The following is a 21298-nucleotide window of genomic DNA, read 5'->3' on the forward strand; positions in this document are numbered from 1 at the left end:
ACTGAGAGCTAATTCACGTATTGTGGATTTATGGATTTTTTTGTACTTTGTTGTTGGTCCTCTGGATTCCTGCCATTTTATAATGTTTTTAAAAAGCAGGTTATCTGTGTTGAGGATTTTGTGCTTGAGTTACTGTAAAAACTGACAAATCACGTATGTTAAATGTGATGGCATTTTTGTAGCTAAAAAGTTAGTAGCTGGCATTAGTGAAAAGCAGTTTTATTTTCTGTATCTATTTTTTGACAAGGATTTTGGAATCCTTTTGAATGTGGGTAGCAGAAAAAAGAATACGAATTAGAAACATTAGAACTCCAAGATATCAGAAACTGGTTTCTATCACATTCTGTGCTTTGAAATCTTTATTTTATTTTATTTATTTTATTTTATTAGGTTTCAATGTTGCCCTTCCACTCACAGGTTCATGGAGGTGTACATCATACAATAAACATAATAAAACTCAGTTAAAAATCAACAACTTAAAATTAAATGGTGATTAAATAATTCAATATTAATGATAATATCTCTAATTAATATTGCATAAACAACGGAACATGCCATGAAAGGAGGGAGGGGGGGGAACGGAAGACTGTTGCTGTCTCAACCATAAGACCTTGCAGAATTGTATCAGATCCCGCAGGGCCTGGGTGTCACTCATCTGGTTGGGGGCTATATAATTGAAATTAAAATCTAAATTTAAAACAATATATCTGAGGAACATAATATGAAAACAGTGTTTGGTCACATCAGTTCTTTTGGAGGAGTAGTTTCTACTAAAGGCTATGGAATGTCCTGGTGTGTATTGTGTCCTCCTCACCCAAAGAGTTGGGATTGTGGGGCTTGCATGGACAGCTGCAGGGGTGATAGAATGTGCAGTGAGGTGGGATTGTTATAAAGCATTGCCAGATATTGGTTTGCCTTTAAAGCTGTACATTTTCCAGAACCTGAATGCAAGCATTTCCTAATTAGCAAGTTCAAACCTTGAATTTCACAATGTGGATTTCCATTGTTTAGGTCTTTTGAATTTCACAGTTTAAAATTGTAAAAAGTTAAATTTGTGCAAGTTATTAAATGCTATCTATCTTCTGTGCGCCATAGGATGTAAAACATATTAGTGAAATGGAACCTCTGTGTACAGACATGATATATCTCTGAATATCAGATGCTGGGTACAAATTTGGAAAAATAATCCTTTTTTGGTTTATGAATATCCAGAGACCACTGTTGAAAATAAAACGCTAAACAAGATTGAACCATGCAAAATTTTTGAACTGAATACTTTAGCTTCTTTTATTCAGTCCTGTACTATTGCAGAATTTTGGATCTAGGATAAGTGTGTTTAAAAATGATAACTCAACCTTTTCCTGTGAAAAGGCTGTTGTCCATTCTCAATCTTGTTTCATTTCCTGGCTCTCATAGGAATCCTTCAGCTACTTTCTACCAAGTGTTCCATTCAAACAAGTTGCGGGAGTCAAAGAATCTCTGGGATAGGTATGAATACTTTGGAATGCATACATGATGAAGTATGCATGAATGGCTTTGCACTGTGCAGGTTTCTCGTCATGAAATTGTATACTCATTTCAGTCTCTTCTATTTGTGTCATCAGTTTGTCCTCTGTGGCTCAACTAGTGTTGCCACACTATCCAAAAATAGGACGAGAATGGTTATTTTTTACATCTCATGGAACCTAGATCTATTCCATGAGTCTCCTCTTTTTCTTCTGTAGGTGGTTCAGATGAAGGTAATAATAATATCTACAGCAAGAAATGCCACATAAATGCATACTTACCCTTAATAATCAGTACCAGCCTAATTGCTAAAGGCTGCCAGTAGTATTTAAATTATTTCACAAATTGTTTGGTTACTTAAATTATTTCAGTATGAAAGTAGGGTAAATCTGGGATTAGGTTTGTCAAACCTAAAGGGAAAATATTACACCTTCTGCAGGTTAATTGGGATGGCAGGATGCTTTGAAAGAAGATTTCAGTGCAGTGAAATGTTGGCGAGAAGCTGCAACAAATATATCATTGAGATGTCATTTGTCAAAGTCGCATTACTAATTCAGCTGCTGCGCTTTGGCTTTCTTATAACATTAATGTTATACATTGAAATCTTGGTGACTTCGTGTTCGTGAATGGTGTTTTTGCCTGTTGTAAGTTTTCTGTAACTTTCTGCCACATGTTCAGAAAGTTTTGTGGTTGAACATTAAGCACAATCTTTTTTTTTTTGCTTCAGTAAAGCAAAATGCATACATAAAATATAATTTTCCTAGAGCCTGCCTGCATTTTCACCCACTTGCTGACTTAAGCAGTGCATTCTAGCTTGAAATAGAATGATTTGAAATCACAATTGAGGTTTAGAGTGCTGCCAGATTCTCAGTTGGCAACTGAAGATCTCAAATAATTCAGGAAAGTTGTATGCTATATCTTAGCACATAAAATCAATTTTGGGGATATTGACTCCACACATTAATTTTCCATATATTTTGTCTCCTTTCCTTACGTCTGTACTTGGGCACTGTTGATTCTAGTTGAGATTCCATTGCCTTGCAATAATCTAATCTCGATGTCACGAGGGCTTGCACCACAATGACCAGATCTGTTCTGCCCAAGAAGGGCTGCAGCTGGCTAATCAGTCTAAGCTGGTAAAAGGCTCTCCAAGCCACAGCTGCTGCCTTCTTATGCAGCAGTACACCTTGGATCCATGGGTACTGACAGACTATGGAGCTGTTCCTTCAAGGGGAATGCAGCCCCACTCAGAATGGATGGCACATTAAATCCCAGACCATACCTTCCATTTTCTAAGAGCATTTCTGTCTTGGCAGGATTAAGCTTCAGTTTACTGGCCCACATCCACTTAAACGGTCTCCAAGCACGAGTTCAGGTTTTGTATGCTCTTTCTGGGATCAGTTGGAACAGCCAGATAGAGCTGAGTGTCCTCTGCATATTGGCTAACAACCAAGCCCACATCTCCTGAGGACTTCATCCCACCGTTCAGAGATCTTACCCATTGGTCTAATGTTTTCAGAGTAACATCAAATTGATCTCTGTAGCTCCATGAAAACAAAGGTGATAAAGCATGGTTTGTGGTGGTTGTGCAATTTACTCACTGGCATGACTTGTAACTAAGCAGAGACTGTGAATGCATGGGAGAATAAAGCGATGAACAAACCCCATCACTTGTATTATAGGTAATTGTAACTAGTCTAATTTTCTTTCCTCATCAGTTCTGCTTTGAACAAATAAATAACTTTTCTGTTAGCGTGTAAGTTTTGTTCATGGCTTCTGTATACTAGGATACATACAAATTGGCATATATTTTGAGATTTTGAGAACATGTTAACTATTAGACAGTACATTCAAAATATAGGCATAAGACAATGTCGTGAAAGAAAAAAAGTTGTAATGCCATTTGCCTATGAATTGTGCAAAAATATTCCACTGGGGAGAACTTTAATCCCAGAATAACAGTCAACAACTTTAAATGTACCAGAGAGGTACAGAGATCCTATAATTAGCTGCAGTGATTTTCCATTTTGTTTTACTGCACCTAAAACAAACCTCCAGATTCTGCCTTGCATTGCTTTCACCATTGTAGCAGCTGAGGAAGAGACCCTGCATCCCAGTAGCTCCAGTCTGTAATAGGACTAAGAGACCGTATCCTCAGATTTTTCGGAACATGTATAATTTTAGACAGTGAAATAGTCCTTAAAGTAATGGAGAGATTAAGTTATGACACACAATTAGTAATCATCAAAAAAGAGAAAAACCTGACCTGTTAGAGATCTTGCTGGCAGCTGAGTTGTTCAGTGGGCCATTCTAGAGCTCAACAGTGAGACACTCTACTTTGGAAACACTGTCTTTTCCTGGAGGCAACTGAGGGAATCTTGGATGGGTGATTTCTCAACCCTTTCTCAGGGAGGCAGGAACTAAAACTTGCTACTTCCTGTGGAATGCTTGGCATCCATCTTGTGCCCCAGTATTTTTCCTGCCTCAGCAGGGAGAGCAGTGCTTGATTCTGGCTCCATAGCCATCGTAGCTTTTTCATCGTGTTTTGTGTTAGTCTTGGTCTGGTAGGTTGTTTAGTTTGTCTTTTCTGAGTTGAGGGTGCTATCCCATGACTTGACTTTTTGCCTTAAAGTTTCCACTAAAACCAAGCCTTGCGAAATGGCAGCTCATTCGTTTACCCCACACACCCCACCCCCACCGGAGGTCTTTAGCAGATCCTTAGCGGAGGGAACTCAGGCAGCAGCCCGAAAAGGACTGAAAGGGCCCCAGGCAGAGGTGGGATCCAACCAGTTCTCACCACTTCTCTAGAAGTGGTTACTAATTTTTTCTGAGTGCCGAGAAGGGGTTACTAAGGCAACCTCCCTGCCTAGTAGGGACTGGAGGTGCGTGTGTACGCCGCCGCCACTGTTTGAATCCTACCACCATCGGAACTTGTTATTAAAAATTTTGGATCCCACCACTGGCCCCAGGGAACAGCTGCTAACCAGATGGGCGCTGCAGCTTTAAGCAGGCAAGTCCCGGCGAAGAAGGGCAGTTCGAAGCCCCAACAACTCAAAAAGAGAGGCAAGAAGAACGCATCTCAGACAAGGAGCACCAGCGTCCCATGTAGGGCCATGGATGGTGCAGCTCCTCCACTACCACAGCAATTTCGGGCACCAGGGCCAGCCACGCCGAGATTCCGGCCCAGGAATGACCGAGGAGAGCGGGGAGCAGAGCTGTGGAGAAGATGCCAGTGACCCATGCAGGTCCACAGCAGGCGCCAGAGTCCCTTCGCCTGGTTCAGAATCCACCATTTCTAGGCAAGATTGGGGGGCGGGAGGGCAGGGATACCTCGGCCCCATATACCTCCAATTCCGATTCCTGGAAAAATGCTTCTCCATCAGAATTAATGGATATGTTTAGCTAAACTATGATGGAGGATATCAGCCCGTACCATAAGGAAAAGGGAACCTCCGGGTGTAGAGGTAGATCTAGGTCCCCATCCAGGTCTCCTATCCATTCTTTTCAAGAGGTGCCCACACCAGGAGGAACCCCCTCAATATTCCAGGGGATAATGAGAAGGATTTCAATGAAGGGGAATTAGAGGAACAATCTGACCATTTTTCTGAGTCTGAAGAAGCTACACCTGAAAGAAATGAGCATTTCCTCAGGTTTTTCAAGCAGGAAAATTTATCCTTGCTCATGACCAAGATTATCTCTGCACTGGAACTCGAGGATGCAGAGGATCCGTTCACCCCAGCCTCTGTTTCCACTAGGCCCATCAAAGGCTGTCCCAAAGGGAAAAAAGATTTGTTTTCCCCAACAGGAGCGATCCCATGACTTTTTTCCTTTACCAGAGTATTTTTAAAGGTGAATCACAAGAGAATGGGCTAATCCTTCTGCCAGTAAAGGCTCTCTGTCCAACTTTTAAAAAACTTTATGTGGTGCCCGATTATGTGTACCACATGTTCCAGGTCCCACTAGTGGTCAGGACCTGGACTCGGTCCTTGTAGAGTCAAACGATAAGAAGAAAGCCATGCCTAAATACATTAGGGCAGACCAGGGCTCCTCCAGTTTTAGACCCTACACCACCTTTATGTCTTATTGCACTCTTCCTTGAACTCCCCAGAGATAGCAGATGCTGGCAGCAACAACAACCACTCCACAAATGCAACACCTTTAATAACAGTAACAATGCCTTTCGTCCTTCCAACTTTTGTTCTTCTGGAAAAGGTCAGCCCTTTCGAGCAGACCGACCCACTAGGCTCTGACTACCAGCACATTTCGGTTGGTGGATGCCTACAGCAATTTCAAGACCTTTGGGTAGGCGACCACGTCAACCAATGGACCAGAGAGGTCATCATCTCCAGTTACCTCCTAGAGTTTGCAAAAAGGCCGAAGCCACGTTTCCAGATCTTCCCACAACATTCCAAGTTGGACAAGGCCAAACGCACAGACGACGGCATCCAACACCTGTTGTCCATCAAAGCAATAGAGCCAGTGGCACTACTGGAGATGTCATCAGGAGTTTACTCCCATTTCTTTACTGTGCCAAAGTGGAATGGCGAGTGGCGAGCCATCTTGAATCTGAAATACGTCAACAAGCATATCCGTCTGCACAGATTCAAGATGGAAACCCTGCGATCCATTATAGCAAATCTTCACCCAGGGGACTACCTAACATCACTGGATCTGACAGAGACATACCTGCACATACCCCATCACAGGAGATTCCTGTGTTTTGCAGTGGGAGGAAACCACTACAAGTACAAGGCCCTGGCTCTGACGGTCTTCTCAAAGATTCTCTTAGCTCCTATCATTGCCCTCAGAGTACAGGGAATTCACGTCCACCCCTATTTGGATGATATCCTTGTAAGTTCAAAGTCCAGAGAACAGTCCATCCAAGGTGTGACCAGAGTCCAAGAAGTGTTAAGATGCCATGGCTTCTTAATAAATCTGGAAAAGAGCTCCCTGATACCATCAAGACACATGGAACACCTCAGGGCAATAATAGACACCTCTTGAAGTGACCTATTCATGCCAAGGCCCAAAATACTCAGGATCCAGTGGTTGGTAGCAGCCATCCTGCCAGCCAGAAGGGTCTCCCTCCTCCAGCTGGTAAGTCTGATGGGACTCTTCATCTCTGTAATAGACATGGTGCAATGGGGGAGACTGCATGCGAGACCCCCTCAGCAGTTCCTGAAGCCGTACCAATCCCAAATAATAGAAAAGCAGGACAGATTGCTTCCACTTACCAAGTTACTGAAGGACAGTGTTGGTGGCATCACTGTGACAACCTTTCAGGAGGGAAGGTTTACCACCACCAGGACAGAGTCCAACTGTTCACTGATGCCAGCCTCCGTGGTTGGGGGGCATCTCTCCAAGACCAATTCACACAGGGACTGTGATCATCCAACTAAGCAGACCTACCCATCAATGTCCTGCAGACCAGGGCTATCTACCTGGCCCTTCAACATTTCCAGATGAGTCTTCACCACCAGCATGTCTTGGACAGGACAGACAACGTGACTGCCAAAGTTCACCTGAACAACCAGGGTGGTTCGAGGTCCTCCCGCCTACATCGGGAAGCAATAAAAATTTAATCTTGGGCAGAAAGGCACCTCCTGTCTCTGACAGCGGAGCACATTCAAGGACGTCTCAACATTGAGGTGGACTGGCTCAGCTGGCAGGCCGTAATAAAAGCCTAATGGAAGCTCAATCCTTGTATTTTCCAACAGATCACTCAGGAGTTCGGGGATCCAGAAGTGGACCTGTTTGCGTCAGAGGCCACCACTCAGCTACCATCCTTCATGTCCAGGTACCATCACCCACCGGCATATATGACAGATGCTGTGGTGGCACCTTGGCCCAAGACACTCCTGTACGCCTTTCCACGCATTCCGATCATTCCAAAATTCCTGAAAAAAGTGTCATTGAAGGGTGCAGAGGTCATACTAGTGGCACCGTGGTGGCCAAGACGACCATGGTTTTCATCAATTCTACAACTCTCAACTGCCCCCCTCTCTCAGGCTACCGACTCCTCTGGACATACTATCCCAGGGATCCATTTGTCATCCCAAACCTGAGTGGTTCTGCTTGACCGCTTGGAGCTTGACCGGCAAGCCCTAAAAAGGGTATTTTGAGAGGGTCATTGCCACCCTCTTAACCTCTAGGAGATCCTCCACTAAAAACATCTACAATTACTCCTGGAAGGGTTTTGTAAGATGGTCCAGGAAGCTTAGGATCAACCCCGAGAAACCATCTGCAGACTCTCCAGTTCCTCCAGGAGGGTTTCGAGAAAGGTCTCAGGAGCACGACCCTTCACCACTGTCTGGACTACACTACAAGAATACCCAGCATCCACGGATGTCGGCTGCTTCTTAAAAGGAGTTTGACAAGAACAACCTCCAATCATCCACCCGTTTCCATCATGGAGACTAAATGCAGTTCTCAGGCCCTTACCAAGACTCCTGTCGATCCTATCCAAACCATACATATCAAATGGTTACAAATGAAGGTCCTATTTTTGATTGCCATTACATCCACCAGGAGAGTCTCAGAGCTTAGGGCTCTGTCAATCAGCTTCAATCTATGCACCTTCCATAAAGATAGGGTAGTGATGTGTCGCAACCTGACCTTCATTCCCAAGATTGGCTCCAGTTTCCACTTCAAGTAGAAGATTGTTATACCTACATTCTGTCCATTGCCGTCTCACCCCAAAAAAATCTTGTGGCATAACCTGGATGTGTGAAGAGCGTTAAAAGCCTTTATCATTCAGACTGAGTCCATCAGAAGAACTGAAAGTCTCTTCATCAGCGTGTCTGCGCCAAATCTGGGAGCCCAAATGTCCAAGGCAGCTATCAGTAATACCCTAAAATTGCATTATCAAGGTTTGCAAGGCATCCAACTTGCCGATTCCTTCGGGAATCATTCCAACTCAACATGTAGTGCAGCCACAAACACAGCCTTTAGGAGGCTAATTCCAGTAGAAGACATATGTCCGGCGGCTACATGGTCGCCTATTTCATATTTCATTAGGTACTATAAATTACACTCCGTTGCAGCTACAGAGACCGCCTTTGGTAAAAGGGTGCTCGAACACATTTTTGGAGACTGATTAGATCCCACCTGTCATTTTTCGGGACACTGCTCGGAGAGGTCCCATCCAAGATGCCCTCAAGTTGCCTCCAGGAGAACAGTCCATTGGCCAATGGGGCCTTCTCCTGGCTTGTGACGAGGGCATCTTGGCCCTCCCTGATTCTTGTTCAGTCTCCAGTCCTAGTCTTCAAACCTGGTTTAGCATAGAAGCAGATCTTTATAACACCATTTCATAAAGGAATGTTTCAGCGTTCATTCAGTAAAAGGTGTTTTTTGTAGTTGTAAAAAATTAGTGTCCTTTGAAGCTGCTGCTGGAACTGTATTTGAGCCTTGTATGCTCCTGTGGTAAGCACTATATTTTAATTAACTTGTGTAGCACGTTTTAAAGAAACTGATTATGTCGCAGGATTGTGTACTGTGTCTCTGTTTTGAACATTGAAGTACAGAAGCTGAGTGTCAAATATTTTTAGGGATCTGAAACGCATTATTGCCTTGTACTGACACTTTCTAGATTGATATGGTATGCTGTTTTGGGATTAGCAATTTTATTGGGTGTATGTAAAAGCCATCAAAGGTATGCTGGAAGAAAAAGATTTCAAATCATCCATGTGTGTAGTACCATTCTAACAAAGAAACATGTATTTCCATTCATCTTTTGTGACAGTTGGTGAAGATACCTTTGCTTGCTCCATTGAGAGTTTTTTTAAATTAAAGATTATGATTACTGATGTTTCCTTTGGGATGTCTCCATGGTTATTCCTAATCACCACTTGCACATTTGTTGCTAGGTGCTTAAGTCTCAGGAGACTTCCCTTTTTAAGGTAACTGAAAACTGGAGGTGAAAGAGGAACATACAGAAGGTTTGAAATAGAATTTCTCATTTATTTATTTTTTTACAGAAGAGTGGTGTTAAAACACATTACACTCTCACTGTTTATCGGTGGCTGTGCACTTAGATTCCTAAAATTGTCTTGATGAGAGTCATCAGATATTTGTCAGTGTGCTTTTATATATGATGACAGTAAACTACCACTTTAAAGATAAGCTGCATGAAACAATTGCTTGCTCCTCTTTAATATGATACTGAGAACATCAAGGGATGAATCTAAACTTAAGAGAACAGAAGGGGTTCATTCAGATAGTTCTTCCCCCTCTGCTGAGGGTCAGGAACTCTTTGGAAACTTCACACTACATTGAAGAGGGGTAAACTGGGCAAATCTCTCTGCACAGGAAAATAAGGGGGATTTTTGCTGAGTTTTTCCTCCTCACTGCATGTGCTGTGGTTGCTTCAGCAGAGGATTATCAGGAAGCACAAGGTCTTTCTTGGGGAATAATGGGAAGATCTACCTGTGCAAGTTAGACTCTACCTGTCAATTTTCAGATTATCCTGTTGTGATGCCAAGGTCCTTTACAAGTCATTTAAGAGCCTTACTTCAGTTCTTAACCAAGTAGGAATTTACAAGTACAGACGATCTATTCAGCAATGCCATTACAAGGTCCATACAGTTGGCATTTTCAAGGCAATTCTGGACTGGAGGAAATCTGCAGATTCATTGTGGGTGATTACTGCTAGGATTTGTGCAGTTGCATTACCAGTTTGGAATAGGGTTCTTGTGAATCAACCATGAGCAGAAGCATATTGGGGGGGGAGAAATGGCACCCCCACCCCCCGCTGCTGCCTCCCCCCCTTCCGGCTAGGCTCACAGTCGGCAATCCCTTCTGCCCTTCCCTCCAGGGAGGCCAGAAGCGTCTTCCATCCCTCGGCCTCCGAGAGCTGCTTTTATAAGCACTGAGGGCCATAAAGGAATGGACAGCAGCTGCAAGGCAACCATTAACTGGTCACTTTTAGATTTCAAAAAAATAATGAATATGAATAACGTGCCAAGAGTTTGACCAAGTCCAACCCTATTTTATCCTGCCAAACAAAACAGAGGTTGCTTGCCTATAACTACTGTCTGTGTCCCACACTGGTGGGCTTTTCTACCTTCTCAGAACAACTGGGAATCGTCCAGAGCAAACTTCCAGGTGAGAAATCCTCCTCCTCCCCACCATGCAGATCAGACAACATCTGCCCAGAGAGGAGGAGTTGTGCTACTGTACTCTCTACCTCTTCACTCACTTCAACAGCATTTGATAACTTATGTGAGGGTGTAACTCCCTGCTGGGATCTCTCCTAATGTACATATTTATTGTACCATACTTCAATCAAACTGTGCCATACTCTTCACATTGCCCAGTCAGAGCCTGAAGATGTATCACCCCCCCCAAAAAAAATCTGATTGCCAGTGCTGATAATCAACGTAACTTACAGAATGCTGGAATGTTAGGATTGGAGGGAAACCCCATTTTCATACACATTTTTGAAAAGAGTATTGTGAGTGGTGCATACTTCTCTGTCACTCTCCAGTAATGAGTACAAAGTGGCTATCAGACAGTGAGTATGGCACTTAACTAACCTATCTGCTGAGCCAGAAGTTAACACATTTTATGGTATGTGCAGATTTAAATATTGCTGTATAGCAATATTTCCAGAAAAATACATTTGACTTGGAAATCCTGCTTTCTTTTCTATGCAGTGCTGCTTTGGGCTCTGCTGTTGATTCAGCAGAGAAAATGCAATAGGGAAAAATTGCTCTCATAAACTGCACTCTGTCACTTATTTCTGAAGAGGTATTTTAGAAAATTATCCATCGTGATCTTTCTGTTCTTATTTTTCTTCTGACTTTTCAGTCACTTGTCATTTCTGAAATCATAATACCAGTTGTGATTTTTCATCATTGCAGGATAGCTAGTTCACATTTAAGTTGTCACAGCTTTCAAGCTACAAATATATCTTCCAGGTGGGAGAGAAATTAAACTTCAGGAGAAAAACTGGGAAGTGGCAGTGTGGATACAAACTAACTTCACTCATGTAGTTCAGTTAGTGCTCAAAGGCAGGGCTGAGTAGGTAGTGAAGCAGTAGGTGCTCCCAACCATATATTCTGCTGAGAATAGATTGAAATTATGAGTTTCTGCATAAACAGCACTTCTCATGATGCTGTTTCATTCGGGTCACCAGGTTTTGCATTTCTTTATTTCAGTATTTGCATTTTGCACACGTTCCTGCCTTACCCACTTGTAGAGGAATTTCATTACAACATTCTTAAACTGGGTTTCTTTTATGGCTTGCTACCATTAATTTTTTTTCTCCAATGAGAGAATAATATGATAAACCTCAGGCTGTACACACAAATTCCCAAGACTTGTGGAGTATGCTGCTCAAAAGGTTTCACTTCCATTTTTATTGCTTATCCCCGCCTCACATTTAGCTCCTTGTGCAGATCTGTTCCACTCGAAACATCTTCTATACATTGCATTTCTTGAAACTTAGCATTTCAGAAGTGACAGGTTCATTCCGTGTACACAGATTTGCAAAGGAACAATGGAATTGAGGCCTTTTTCTCAACTCTGTATATTTATTTTATAACATTTTTGCTATGAACAAGAAACATGTATCTGCAGACACAAATTCAGTCTGAGAATGCAAAACGAAGCATCTGTGATAATATATTTTAGACAGAACAATTACCCAAAGTAGTATTACAAAAACTTCTGGAAGTACTTAGAATTATGAATGGACTAATGGAATGTATTTACCAAAATTTTAAACATTGCAGGAATATGTATCCTCATGATACATAATAAAAAAAAACCCTAATCCTTATCTTATGAACCTTTGGACTATCATATATCTTAAATAGAAAACTATCTTTAGATAGGTTTTTTTCTCCCAAAGCATTTTATATTATTAACCCTCCAATTTAAATTTTTAAAAATCCGATTTAAATTTAAAAATCCATTTTTAATTTTTAAAAAATCATTTATTTTTATCCCCCCTGCCAATATAAAGACTCTTGAGAGTACTTAAGTGAAAAGGGACCAACTGTACTTAAGAATGTCTGACTTCATTTTAGATAAATGCCTGAATAAAAGCCAGGTTTCAGAAATTGATGGTTTGGGACAAGTGTAGATTAATGCCGAAAATTGTCATTTGTGGTCTGACAATAGCAAAATGAGAAGTTGAATGTGTACATTTTTGAAGAACTGCTGAAATTTTCCTTGGTGTTCTGTGGCTCAGATCCAAAATGCTGCTCTAAGCATGCCAAAGGACTTGTAATTTTTTTGAAACATTTTTTTTCTTTGAAGAACAGGAGCCCCTCGGATTGTCTCAAAGATCTCCTTTTCAGAGTCCCCTCAGTTTCAAAACTGGTTTACCCTCTGGCACAGTGAGCTATTGTTTATGACACATGTTCAAGGCCCCTTTAATCACAAGGACTTAGTTTTGTGGGACTTTTAAAGGATCCTGGTTGTTTCTATAACTAGATTCAGGTTTGATCCAAAGGGTTATATGAGAAAAACATGTCACCTATGTTTGGCCTACTGATTACTAACTACACAAAGCTCCCAAAGCAGTGGTGGCAAACCTATGGCATGCGTGCCAGAGGTGGCACTCAGAGTCCTCTTTGTGGGCATGCAGGCTGTTGCCCCAGTTTGGTCACTCGACAGTGGCATAGCGCCAAGGGGGCGAGGGGCGCACGATGCACTGGGCATGCGCCCCTGCAGGGGCATGGCAAGGGCATTCTGGGGGCGTGTCAGCGGTGTTTTGAGGCGTTCCAGTGGTGTTTCAGGGCAGGGGCATGGGGCGCACGCGTGCCCCAGGTGCAGTTTCCCCTTTCTCTGCCCCTGGCACTCGGTCTCTAAAAGGTTCGTCATCACTGTCCAAGTGGATTTGAAGATCCTGGAGTATCTGAGGAATATATAAGGGATATGAAGTTGAGACATTCAGGAAGACTATTTGAAAGTGTGAACACTTGTGCCTGTGAACTATTTATTAATACAAAAATCCTGCTGATACTACTTACTCAGTAACATAAGTGACTCCTCTTGCAGAAGAGCTGGTTCTAGAAAGGTTACAAAAACTCTTTGAGATAAAAAGTGATTTCCTTTATTGGTTGTCCTTTAGAGGTAAAACTGTTTACATTTTTCCTTCCAGACACACATTGGCCCCTTTCAAAACTAAAGATAAAAATAGAACCCTGTATTTTGTTGTTTGCTCTTGAAAAATATTTCTGTTTTAAACATACGGCGTTCCTGTTACATCTATAGTTTCTACATTATAGGTAGAATGTGAAAGATAAGAATTTGATTGCAATTAATTAATTTGTTCAAACACTATTCATGCTTCTGTGCAAATTCAGCTGGCCTCAGTATTTGCTGATGTGAAGTTCAGGCGGCTAGGCTGATATTGTCTGGACTCCAGAACTGATATTATATTAACGCTGAAGAATCCTTGTAGAGAGAGACAAAATTAAGGCAAGTGGCTCAAACTAAAGAACTTAGAAGTTAATTTTTAAGCATTTCATCTCTTGTGGTGGATATATAAGGACCTCTAATCAAACCTGCTCCATTATAAAATCAGTGTTTCTTACACATGACATCACACAATTAACTTTCTTTTGTTGTCTCCCGCCCAAATGCACAGACACCAGATTCATAATTAAAAATACATAAACTGATATATTTTCAGCAGCTGTCCTGAATTCAGTGCTTAAGGAGAATATTACGTTAAAAAAGTGAAATTGCTTTTCTACTGTAGGCGTGGGACATCTTGATTGGGTGTCTTCTCTACCAATTGCAGAGAGGCAGGAAGTACTAAACTTTCTTCTCCATGTAGTTCCTGTCGAGGTCAATTTACCTCAGTATTCTCCTGCCTCTGCAGAGGGTAGACGTGTGTTTAAGGCTCTTTCAGAACCCTTACCATTTAGTGTTCCCTTGTCAGTCTGTTTGTCTGTTTTTGTGTACTGTTTGTTTGTGATACCCATCTGTGGGTGGGTTTAGACAGGCGCTAGGGTAGCTTGGTGGTAGGCCTTAGCAGGGAACCTTGTATTTTTAGCGCCTAGAAGCTTCCATGCTTGCCTCAAGCGCCATTATGGATCGCGAGATCCTTCTGCGCCAGAGAAAACCTTCACTGGCTCCTCTAGCCCGGAGCGCACCACGTTCCTCTGATTTGGCGATTCAACAGCAGAACAGCAGGGGAGGTGCAGCACGACCGCCATGTGCTCTTTCAAAGAAGCCGAAGAAAGGAGGAAAAAAAGACCGCTGAAAACCACGATCAGGCGGAGGCTCGCCCTAAGAGAAAGAAGCGCGCGGATTTACAATGGAGCTATCTCGCCTTCCCGAAGAGCGTGACCCCAAAGCGGCGGCTCGTGACCGACTCCTCCAGCAGCCTTCCCAGGGCCTTGGAGCAGTGCGTCCATCGGTATAAGGCGCCAGACAGCATGAAAACAGGCAAGTAATGGCAGGGGCCCCGGAGAAGGCCTTGGTGGAAACCAACTAGCTCCAGTTTAGCAATGGATGAGCAGCTCCCCCTGCGGCTTTAAGCTGAATTCCTGAGCAATGTGATTGAAAAGGCAATGGATGCCAGGGATCAGCGTCTTGCTGCTATACCGCCCTCAACTTCCAAATTCTACCCTATAGAAGGTCTCCACATAGGCCCCAGGGAGGACCATGGCACTCTCAAAGGGAGGTTACCCTTATCGCTTCCTGAGGGAGAAGAGGAAGAGGTTGTCTAGCATAGAGCGGAGGAAGTGATGGGAGAGGATAGATTCTCAGACACTAGAGGAAGTCACTTGGGAGAGGAGGCATGCAGAACAATCCTGCACAATTTTTTAAAGTGGAAGAAATCCAGTTGTTAATTAATAAAAGCGATCTCCGCCTTGGATTTGCGTGATCCAGAGGATGCTTGAGAAGAGCAACCAATGCCATCCTCGTCCACTTCAAACAAACCTATAAAAGGATATCCAAAGGGCAATCTGACATACTTCCCCTCTGACAATGAGGGTGCAAAATTCTTCCCAGTGCCAGAATGCTTAAGTAAAAAGAATTCACTTGAGGGAGTGGCTGAACCCCACGGCACACAAAAGGTCTGCCCACAAATTTCAAAAAGAAATTACCTAATGCCCCAACAATTTCATTTGTTGCACCAAAACCCTCCTGTGGGCCCCGTGGCAGTATGTATTACATTCTGGCTCTGTGTGGTAGCGAAGGAGGGAGAGGGAGAATATTAAAGATCCCTCGATGAAGGTCGGAGAGCAGCGGCTCTCCGCGGGTCTCATCAGAGTGGTTGGCGGCAGCCATTACAAAACTCTAACACCGTCTTCCACCGTGGCCAGAGCCACTATGGTATGGCAGAAGACTGCTGGAAATGATTCCATCCGAGGCCCGGAAGGGCATTAGGGAAGGCATTGAGCGGATACTCATGGCCAACTCGCGCTTTATAGCTGGTACGCCACCTTCGATGCAATGGCTCTAGTGGCACGATCACTGGCTTCCAACATGGTGGCTAGGCGTAATGCCTGGATTAGATCCGTGGCGAAAGCAGCGGGCACCATTTCCAAGCATGTGGTGGCAGGGTATTCATATTATGGAAGGGGCATTATTAGGCGAAAAGAGCTGGAAGAGGTCTTAGTCCAAGCGAAGACAACAAAGACTATGCCAAAATCCGTCACCGAGGCCTGATAAATCTTCCAACTCTCCCAGATTTACCTTTCAGTCCCACAAGACTCTTCCGAGGACCCAGCGTGAGGGTAATAGACCCCACTGGCAAAATAATCACTCCTTCCCGAAGTTACAAACAACCCTTTGAGGCCCATACAACAAAACAAGGAAACCCTTCCTAACACAAAAACAAGCAATGACTGCAGCAGCAACTTCCGGTGGGAGAATTAAGACTTCAAAGCTTTCAACAAGTTTGGCAAGAGGCACTCCACGTGAACAGATGGACCAGGGGTGGTTTCCTCCAGGATACTTGATAGAGTTCAATACCATCCCTCGCCACCTGCGTGATGTTCTCGTACCATTAATGGGCGGATACAGATCCCGTCAAAGCCGACAGGGACCTTGAAAGCGATCTCTCACCTGTTGCAGGATACAGCGATAGAACCAGGTACACGAAACTCTGGAGAAATGGTCCAGGCACATATTCTCACTTTTTACAGTCCCCAAGCGCCAATGGGGACTGGAGGACCCATCTTAAATCTGAAGCACGTCTAAACAAATTTCATTTGAGTCCCCAAATTCAGAATGGGGAGACCCTTCGGTCGATCCTGCCGCCTCTCTACGTCACGGCGACCTGATGACCTCTCTAGACCTAACCGAGGCGTATTTGCACATCCCGATACACCAAGCCCACAGAAAATTCCTTCGATTTGCGATTCGGGATCGGCACTTCCAGTTCAAAACCTTGCCATTTGGGCTATGCCCGCGGCCCCAAAGGAACAGCCTTCTCAAAGGTACTTCTAAGCCCGGTGACACTGTTAAAGAGAAACAAAGGGATCCATATATATCCTTATCTCGATGACCTTCTAATTTCGGTCCAGGTCCGTCTCTCAAGCTCAAGCGAGGCGTCAACACTGTCCAGAAAAACTCTCTATCCTGGCACGCAGTTGTATAAATTAGAGATTTAGAAAAAAAAGCTCCACGCTTCCATCTACAAGGCTAGAACACCTAGAAGCCATGTCGATACCACCAGGGACTCTCTGTTTATTCCAGACGAAAAAATCAAGAAAAAATTCAACTGACAGCTCGAGGTTGATGACCAACAAGCGGCAATCTCTTCTAAAATTAGCAAGTCTCTTGGGTCTATTCATATCGTCGTGTCGATCTTCTACTACAGTTGGGCCAGATTTCATGCAAGACAGCTTCCAGCGCTTCGCTTCGAGTACCAAATGGACATCATTTGGAAAAGGGACCGGAAGGTCTCCCTACCTCTGTCCTGGAAGCTTCGTCAACAGAGTCTTCTTTGAGTTGACGTCTTCGAGCCAACTTGCGGTCCGAGGCAAAAGCGTTATCTACACACCTGAATGCGCCGCATCAATTGTTCACAGATGCCAGTCTCCTGGGATGGGGAGCCAAGCTCAATCAAGAAGTGGTCAAAGGCAGGTGGTCCGAGGAGGAATCGAAGATGCACATCAATTTGCTGGAGACTTCGGGGCGAAATCCATCTTGCCCTTCAACATTTCCTACCAGAAATTACCGTCATCACCGCCTGTGATCATCTGGACGAAGACAATGTAACAGCCAAGATGTGCAGCATCAACAATCAGGAGGATCAGATCCTCCCAGCCTCCACCGGGGAAGCCGTAAAAGATTCTTCAGTGGGCGGAACTTCAGAATGTAGCATCATTACAGGCTCTGCGCATCCGAGGAATCCAGAATACCACGGCCGGAGTTGGTTAAAGCAGGCAAGAAGATTATCATCGAACACGGTGGCGTCTCAAGACCCGCAGCGGATTCTGCCTCAAATCTCTGCAGAAGTCTTAGGATCATCCGGAGACCAGATCTCTTTGCCTCTTGAGACAACTTACGCAACTAGATCAATTCATGACTCGGTCCTACCATCCACAAGAAGCCCGTGGCTTAGCGGATGCTCTCAGCAGCACCTTGGCCAAAGGTACCCAGCTTTTCGCCTTCCTCCATTTCCATTAATACCCCGTCTGCTTCGCAAAATCATCGCAGAAGAAGCATTAGTTATTCTGGTAGCGAGATGGCCCAGGAGACCGTGGTTCTCCACCATCCAAGAATTATTATCACCTCCTATGACCATCCCCATCAAGTTCAACTTACGATGACTCAGGGCCCACTGATACATCCGGACCCAGAACGGCTCAACTTGACCGCATGGCCCCTGAGCGGTCTAGCTTGATAAGGAAAGGCTATTCCGAACAAGTGACTCCAGACCAAACTAAGCGTGCCACGACGGCGATCAACCATCAGGGTTTACAACTCATCCTGGAAAGGCGTTTGTTAGATGGTTAATGCGCCGTAAACATACAGATCCAGAAGATCCATCGTTCTCCTCCATACTTGAAGATTCCTACAACACGCGAGTTAAGCCTTGGGACTTAAATTGATGTTCCATGCTTTCGCGTAGAACAACTGGCAGCTCTTGCGACAGTTATTCCAGCAATAGGCGGTACACCGATTACCAGACATTCAGACGCAATGAACTTTTTAAAAGGTGTCAAAGCCTTTCACAACCAGCGGTGCAGCACACAGATTTCCTTCACTGGAGATTACTGCGCGGTTTACAGCCGGCACCACGAAAATCTCCTTTCGAACCCATACAAACAGTGAATTTGAAATGGGTCTTGGGATGAAAATACCCTATTTTTGATTGCTATTAACATCTGCAAGGCGAGATTGTGTCAGAATTACGAGACCTTGTCGGTAGGAGATTCCAAATTCGTGTTCCACAAAAGATTGAGTGTTAGCATAGCACAGATCGAACATTAAATTACCTAAAAGTAAATTCTGACTTCCATATTAGTCAAGATGATCGTAATCCCAGAATTTCCTGCCCGGAAGATCCTAGTCAAATCCCAAAGGAAAAGAACTTGGCATACCTTAGACGCTAGGCGATCTCTGAAAGCTTTCATCATTAGGACAGAGACTTTGCGTAAGACCGAAAGTCTATTCATCAATATAACACCTCTAATGTCGGATTACAAATGTTGAAAGCTGCAATAAAGCAACACTCCTGAAAGGTGTGTGTATCTGTGTGAGACTTACAAAGCATCAGGTCTCTCTATACCTCAGAGTCACTGCTCACTCTGTTGTTAATGCTTGCCACCAATCATCTTGGCCTTCTGCAATCAAAGCGTCGGTGGAAGGAAATATGTGGGAGCAGCAACTTGGTCACTCCAATCTCCACCTTTTATACGACATTACAAAATTCAATCCTTTCCTTCGAAGCTGGAGTCTGCCTTTGGCAGAAAGAGTGCTGGAGAGTATTATCGAGGGGACTGATGAAACCCACCCGTATTAGGGACACTGCTTTCAGGGAGGTCCCAATCCAAAGATGTCCTGCGCCTACGAGTAGAAGGATCCATTGGATACTTACAGTGAAGGGTCTTTCTACTGTAGGCTAGTGGGACATCTTAACAGGTATCTATTAGTCCCGATTGGACTCTTCAAAGAGGAGTCCTTGTAGTTGTATATATATTTTTTTTCATTCCATATTAAGATTGTAGTTGTTAGGGTTACTGTTGAGCCGAGATTTGTCTCCATGTTGTATTGTTACAGATGTTTGTTACTGTTATGTTCCTGTCGTTAACCTACTACTGTGACATGAAAGAATACTGAGGTAAATTGACCTCGACAGGAACTACATGGAGAAGAAAGTTTAGTACTTCCTGCCTCTCTGCAATTGGTAGAGAAGACACCCAATCAAGATGTCCCACTAGCCTACAGTAGAAAGACCCTTCACGGTAAGTATCCAATGGATCCTTTTACTGCTATAGCTTCACTTGCAAGTTAAGTTGGGACATGGGAGCCATTGAGCTATAACGATGGGTGTATTGCTTAATCTTTGGCCTGAATCCAAAGAACAGTGCAGTTAGTTCTGCATGTTTTAGAGACAGTGTGTGTTGTGACCATCCATTCCTGTGGTTTCCATGCTTCATAGTAAACCCCTGTTGAAAGTAAGAACCATCTTAACAGCAGTTTTTGACATGGTTTGTAGGAGGGGTCAGGGCAGCATAGCTGTGTAACAGAGGATCAGCTTTCAATGCTGGAGGTCCAAGGCTCAATCATTGGCATCTGCATCTAGGATCAGGTAGCAAGGGATGTGAAACACCATGTCCTGAAACCCTGGAGAGCTGCTGATAGCCAGAGTAGACAATATTAACCTTGATAGTCCAGTGGGTCTGACTCCTTATAAGGCAACGTCATGTGTTGGTAGTCTTCAAAGGAGACACCACTCTGCCCCAATAACCTCTAAGCATGCCTTTGAATAATCTTGCACTTTGCTTTTATATGCTAGAATTGTGTTCTTGAGTTATATGAAATAGACTGGTGTTTAACCATCTACATTTACAGAAAAGACCTGTTTTGGTCAATTAGAAGTGATCTCATACCTCTATAGCAGCTTGTGCAAGCCAAAATATGTCTATTAATTGTATTATTCATTATTTAACCATCTCCTTTAAATATCTAATGTTGAGGTAGTTTAGCAACACTGATCACGAATCTTGCCCAACTTCTCTGTAGTTCTTAAATAAAGAAAATAATAATGGTCGAAGCTGTGTGTTAAAATACATATTAACTTAATTGGGTGGGATACAAGAATTGTCTTCCACTAATCGGAGGAAACGTCCTAATTTAGTGGAATCTGAGATCTTGGTTCAATCCATTAATTAATAATTACTTTTATACAAAAAAATGAGGGTCTTCCTAAAATATTTGATCTGTTTTGAACTGTGCATCACTGTTCATTTGCATTGATAAAAATTATTGAATTGTGCTTTGTAGTGACGTAATTCAGTTACGATTATTGAAATGGGGTTTTTTTTGTTAGCAAACTGAAGTAGGAAAAGGGAGCAACCAAATGAAAACCAGCCTAAAAATCAAAACTGGTTGAGTTTTGCTAGGGAAAAGTAGAGTGGATTCTGTCTGTTTCAGAACAAGAAGTGTAGCTTGTTTGAGCTGATGGTCCAGAATTCAGTCCAAATGTGATATTTTGCTACCATAATGGTCCCCCCACAAATCTTGCAGATTTCCCACTGTGTAACTGACTCATCCCAGCTAGAACTGTCCAAAGTTTTTTCAGAGTGAGGGAAGGAGGAAAACTGAATCCGGGGTGGCAGATAAAGGTTGGTTGCCAGGTGGGTGGGTGGGA

The 21298-nt window shown here is 43.4% G+C and overlaps 1 protein-coding gene across 2 annotated transcripts in view; it reads left to right on the forward strand.

Moving 5' to 3' along the window:
- The window catches only part of TSC22D2 (TSC22 domain family member 2), a 53671-nt gene that overhangs the window by 24713 nt on the left and 7660 nt on the right, over positions 1 to 21298 (forward strand). Inside the window, exon 2 of one of the 2 annotated variants that reach the window (XM_048505805.1) lies at positions 1417 to 1488. The exons of the other annotated variant lie outside the window; for it this stretch is intronic. Coding sequence (XP_048361762.1) covers positions 1417 to 1488 — 72 coding nt within the window. The remainder of the gene's footprint in view (positions 1 to 1416; positions 1489 to 21298) is intronic. 2 annotated transcript variants of the gene reach the window in all.

The sequence above is a fragment of the Sphaerodactylus townsendi genome, linkage group LG08, assembly GCF_021028975.2.
Source record: "Sphaerodactylus townsendi isolate TG3544 linkage group LG08, MPM_Stown_v2.3, whole genome shotgun sequence".
Taxonomy (NCBI): Eukaryota; Metazoa; Chordata; class Lepidosauria; order Squamata; family Sphaerodactylidae; genus Sphaerodactylus; species Sphaerodactylus townsendi.